Below are 5,000 nucleotides of genomic sequence, written 5' to 3'. Positions count from 1 at the left end.
CTCATCGATATCCGAAACCGCTAGGTGACCGTAACGGACCATTTTGGTGGATAGGTCGTTGTCATATTTTGCCCAAAGATATCCTTCAGTGAACTATTCTCAAAAATCATGTTTACAACTTCCTGTTTTTTAGAAATTTACGAAAATTTGAAACCGCGGTTAAAGTGCGGTTTTCTCTTTGACAAATTGTCCAAAATTTGGTGCGACAACTGTCGTGAACGGGTCTCGCGACAAACAATCACGCGCTTGATGTAATTTTAAAATTATTTATTTTCCTACGATTCTAGCTTGACATGTTGTCTCTGAAAAACTCTCCTCTTATACAGCACAAAAAAAGGTCTAAAGTTCACCGAGATTATATTTCCAATAGCTTACATTTCAAGTCTTAGGATTCGGCCATTCGGGTTTCAAAATCACGCAATGTAACGCTAACGTCCGCGACACTCTCCCCCTATTTGACTCTTATGATGTCAAATATAAATTGAACTAGGTAAACGATAACATTAACAATTCTAAATCACATTGAAAAGTTCAGTTCTCATTTAGTTCATCTTCTGCTATCGCAGCTATGCGCTGACGGGCACTGACTGCAGCACGTCTAGGTTGGAACTCTGAAGCTCGAGCATTCAATCTAGCAGTCCCCTCTTGCGTGTTTCTGTCACAGGACAGCTCAAGTGGATAGAGATGTTGAACTGGTCGTTCCAGGAAAGATTTTCCAGCCCTCAATCGCACTGCTCTCACTATCCCGTCTCTACCAGGGATTAACTTGTCCACTACACCAACCCTCCACAATCCTCGATTTCTTTCTTCACCCTTGATAAGTACAACGTCTCCCGGAGTCAAGGCTGTTTCTTTGGTTTTCTGGTTAAGGTTGTGGCGCTCTCTGAGGGACTTGAGGTACTCGTTTTTCCATCTCAACCACAGCACCTCCTTGCACCTTCGCAGGTACTTGGTTCGTTTTCTGAGGCTGCCATCCTCTATGTTACTCGGGTCTTCCTCTGGGAGTTGATTTGGTTGGCCGAAGAGCATAACGCTGGGGGTCAGTATCGGCATTTGGACGTCGTCCTCCACATAATCGAGGGGTCTGTCGTTAATAATTCTCTCCACATCTAAGATGACCTCTTCAAGTTCGTTCCATCTGAGGTTCCCATTACCAATGGACTTGTACAGACTCTGCTTCACTACGCCGATCAATCTCTCCCCCCATGGGGCTCGGCTGAGGTTGAATTGCCAAGTTATTTCTTGTCTGGCGAGGAAGTCGTTCAACCTTTCATCCTTCATAACGTTCCTCAGCCACTTCGCTGCTGCCACAAAGGATTTCCCATTGTCTGAAAAGATCTTTTCGGGGCGTCCTCTTCTCGATATAAATCGTTTTAAGCTGCTTAGGAACTCGTCAGTGCTCTGGCTCGGTAACAGGTCCAGGTAGACCGCTCGGGTGAGACTACAGGCGTAAAGAACAATGTAAGCCTTCATTTCCTTTTTGGTCTTGCTGAGGTACTTAATTGGTCCAGCAAAATCCACTCCAATGAACTTGAATGGTACTGATCCAGCTGTTCTTTCCTTCGGCAAGTTGCCTGTTGGTGGATTTGGGAGTGCCGCCACTTGAAATCTTTTGCAGCCATGACAGCCCCTAATCACTTGCTTTGTCAAACGTCGTAACCGTGGCACCCAGTACTTCTCTCGAACCTTCGCCATCGTCATGCCGACTCCCCCGTGCAAGGTTTGGGTGCACGTGCATGACCAGCTTCTTGGTGAGCAGTGCACTTTCGGGTAAGTAGATTGGATAATCTCCTTGAATGCGGCCCCTGCATTCATATAAACCGTCTTCGTTCTTCTGAAGGTTTAATCGTAGCTGATCTTCTTTGAAACTGGCTGTATTCAGGCATCTGACTTGACTATCTCGCACCCAGAACTCTATCCGACGGTTTGTCTCCGCAGTGTTGAGAGGACCGCTGATCTTCTGTTGATGTTTCAACTTGCAGTTTTGGATAAACCGTGTTATCCATGAACAAATTCGAACCGCCCTCCAAAGATCCCACTTCTGTAATAACTGGTCAAGTTCTTTGTCGTCTGCTATTGCCACGGCGAGAACTTCCTTGATCACTTTTGCCTCAGCTTGAGTTTCTTTACTTGGGCTAGTAACGATGTCTGACGGCCAATTCTCTGGGTATGGTAACCAGGACGGTCCTTGAAACTGCAGATCCGCACATTCTCCTGCTCTTCCTCCTCGACTGCCCAGATCGGCTGGGTTTTCCTTTGAACCCACGTGGCGCCAATGAATGTACTCCTTGTCTTGGATTTTTCGGACGCGATTACTCACGAATTGCTTGTACTCCCCACCACCCTTGATCCAGTGGAGAGCAACACTGCTATCTATCCAGCAATGGACACTTGTTACGGGAAATCCTTGTAGGGCTTGTTTCACGTTGTGCACCAGATTAGTAGCCATATGGCCGGCTACCAGTTCAAGCCTCGGTATGGTTAATCCCTTCTTTGCAAGCCTGGACTTGGCGGCTACGAGTCCCTGTGATATACCTGAGGGTTGATGAGACACAGCGTATACTGCTGCTGATAAACCTTGGCTGCTTGCGTCGCCGAAAGCGTGGAGGTCAATGCTGGTTATTTCTTCCTGGTACTGAACGATGCTTCTTGGTGCTTCAATTATTTCGGGAAGATTTCCCTCCCACGTCTTCCAGCTGGCCGTCTGTTTCCTTGGTAGTTCTTGGTCCCATGGAATTCGCAGCTCACACGCTTGTCGGTAGAGCATCTTTCCCTCCAGAGTGATGGGCGATGCTAACCCTAAGGGATCATATATCTTTGCTAACTTCCCCAGGACTTCTCTCTTGGTGACATTCTCGATCGCTTCCGGAAAGCTGATTTGGATTTTGTCCGTGGCCTTGTTCCAGCGCACACCGAGCAATTTCGTTTCTCCTCCTTTTACACCCAACTGGTCTTTGGCGTAGGTTTGGGCTTCGCATCCTTGAGAACTCTGCTGTTCTTCTGGTCCTTCCTCTCGATATTCTGGCCGCTCCGGGATAGGGACATTAGACTGCCATTTATGTAGCTCGAATTTTGCCTCTCTGAAGATGGTCTGGGACATTTCCTTTAAATGCTGTGTACGCGCGATCGTTTTATCGCCGCTGATTAGGTCATCGACGTAAAGGCTTCTTCTTATTTCCTCTACTGTGTCTGGATACTTGTGTTGGAGGTTGTTAAGATGCTGTTCGATTACTCCGCCCAACAGAAATGGCGACGTTGACATCCCGAACAGCGCCCGTGTGAAACGCAGGGTTTCGACTTCCTTGCTCTCCAAATCTCTCAACCAATGAAACCGCATTGCGTCTCGGTCTTCCTCTCTTATTCGCACTTGCAAGAAGGCTTGCCTTAGGTCTCCAGCTAATGCCACTGGGTGGAAGCGGTTCCTTGTCAGCACACTCCAGAGCTTGTTCTGCAATGGTGGCCCAGTCTCAAGGCAATCGTTGAGGGATGGGGCCTGGTGGTAGGCTCGCGCAGAAGCATCATAAACAATGCGGATTTTTGTGCTCTCCGCCGTCTCTCGCACCACTGGTTTGTGTGGGATATAGAATTCTTTGCCTTCTGGTTCGCCTTCGACACGCTCGACTATTCCTTGGGCTAGTTGATCTCGGATGATTTCATCGTACTTTTCCAACATCCCTGGTTGCTTCTCCAGCTTCTTTACGACGTTCTCCAGGCGTTTCAGACTTCCTGGCTTATTGTTGGGAAGAGGTGGATGGTTGCCCTTCCAGAGTAAGCCAGTCTCGTACCATCCTTCTGGGTCCCTTAGGAGTTTCTCCTTGAACTCTTGACAATGGTCTTGTAATCCGAGCACGTCAAGTCTGCAGAGGTTCTCGTAGTCAACAGCGGAAGTTTGTGTTAGGAACATGCTGGTGAGATTTGGTTCACTTCCGGGTGACAAGATAGTCCACCCCAGGCGCGTCCATTCTGCGATGGGTTCTCCGGGTTTGCCGATTCTGGGTGTGGTCTCTGTTTTGACTTGAGCGTACTCGCTGGCACCAAGGATAAGGTGAACTGGTAAATCCCTTTTCGTATCGATGTCGTCCATTTCTACCCCTTTCAGATGATGGTATCGTCCAATCATGTCCTTGTATCCCGGGTTGCCTAAGCTGAGCAGGACACCACGATTTACTTTGGTTACCTCGGTCCGAAGCTGAAATGCACCTGATAAGCTCTTAACGACGACTTCATGGATTTCAATCTCTCTTGTTGTTGCCTGCATCATCATTTCAATTCGTTTCAGCTCTTTTCGCACTGGTTGTTTCCTTAGTCGGTCGAGTAATGCGGCAGAAGCATATGAGCTCCCAGCACCGGTATCAAGTAGGGCACGACAATGTATCCCTCCCACGTTAACTACAACGACTGGATAGGTAACCGCGCCTCTTCCGGTTGCCACTAACATATGTTCTTGATGTTGAGATGTTTTCTCACAGAAAGATGAATGATGACGCCGTTTGCAAATTCTGCAGGTGGAAGTGCTGCGACATTCTGAGGCCTTATGATTTGCACCAGTACAATTGAAACAAAGTTGTTTTACGTTTAACAGTCTCCTTCGTTCTTGTATCGTGGTGACTTTATCGCAGTTGATGGACTGGTGAGATGAATTATCGCAGTAAACGCATGGCTTTCTTCTGGGGTCTTGTTGGCTGGCCTGGTACGTCCTTGATCGAGGTGGCTTAGGCAGCGTTGGTTTTTCTTGCTGATATTTATCTTCCAATTTCGGAGGGTTTCTTTCTGTCCACTTGCGCAAGGCTTCAAGTAGTTTCGGAAAATCCCATTCCTGCCAGTTGTCATCTGTGCGCACCAGGTCACCTTTTATACCCTCCAACTTGTCGAGCGTCATTCGAACGTAACCATTGATTTCCTTTAATTTACCCATAGTCTCCAATGCTTGAAGATTTGGGGACAACTTCTGGTAAAATTCCATGATTTTGTTGGGGTTCGTTCCATGGATAGCGGGCAAA

General features: G+C 47.6%; 2 protein-coding genes across 2 annotated transcripts in view; one reads left to right on the top strand and one right to left on the bottom strand.

The window, feature by feature from the left end:
• LOC138042263 (uncharacterized) overlaps positions 1-5,000 on the top strand; it is a 20,405-nt gene that overhangs the window by 1,460 nt on the left and 13,945 nt on the right. The gene's annotated exons all lie outside the window — the stretch shown is intronic.
• Positions 1,367-5,000, bottom strand: part of LOC138041139 (uncharacterized) — a 4,446-nt gene continuing 812 nt past the window's right edge. The window contains exon 1 of the mRNA XM_068886910.1: positions 1,367-5,000. This exon is cut by the window's right edge and continues 812 nt beyond it. Within this exon, the coding sequence (XP_068743011.1) occupies positions 1,631-5,000 (3,370 nt within the window). The 3' untranslated portion in view covers positions 1,367-1,630.

This window comes from Montipora capricornis, chromosome 3 (assembly GCF_036669925.1).
Source record: "Montipora capricornis isolate CH-2021 chromosome 3, ASM3666992v2, whole genome shotgun sequence".
Taxonomy (NCBI): Eukaryota; Metazoa; Cnidaria; class Anthozoa; order Scleractinia; family Acroporidae; genus Montipora; species Montipora capricornis.
Note: the sequence above shows the minus strand (reverse complement) of the source record. Positions and strands in the feature narration are given on the sequence as shown.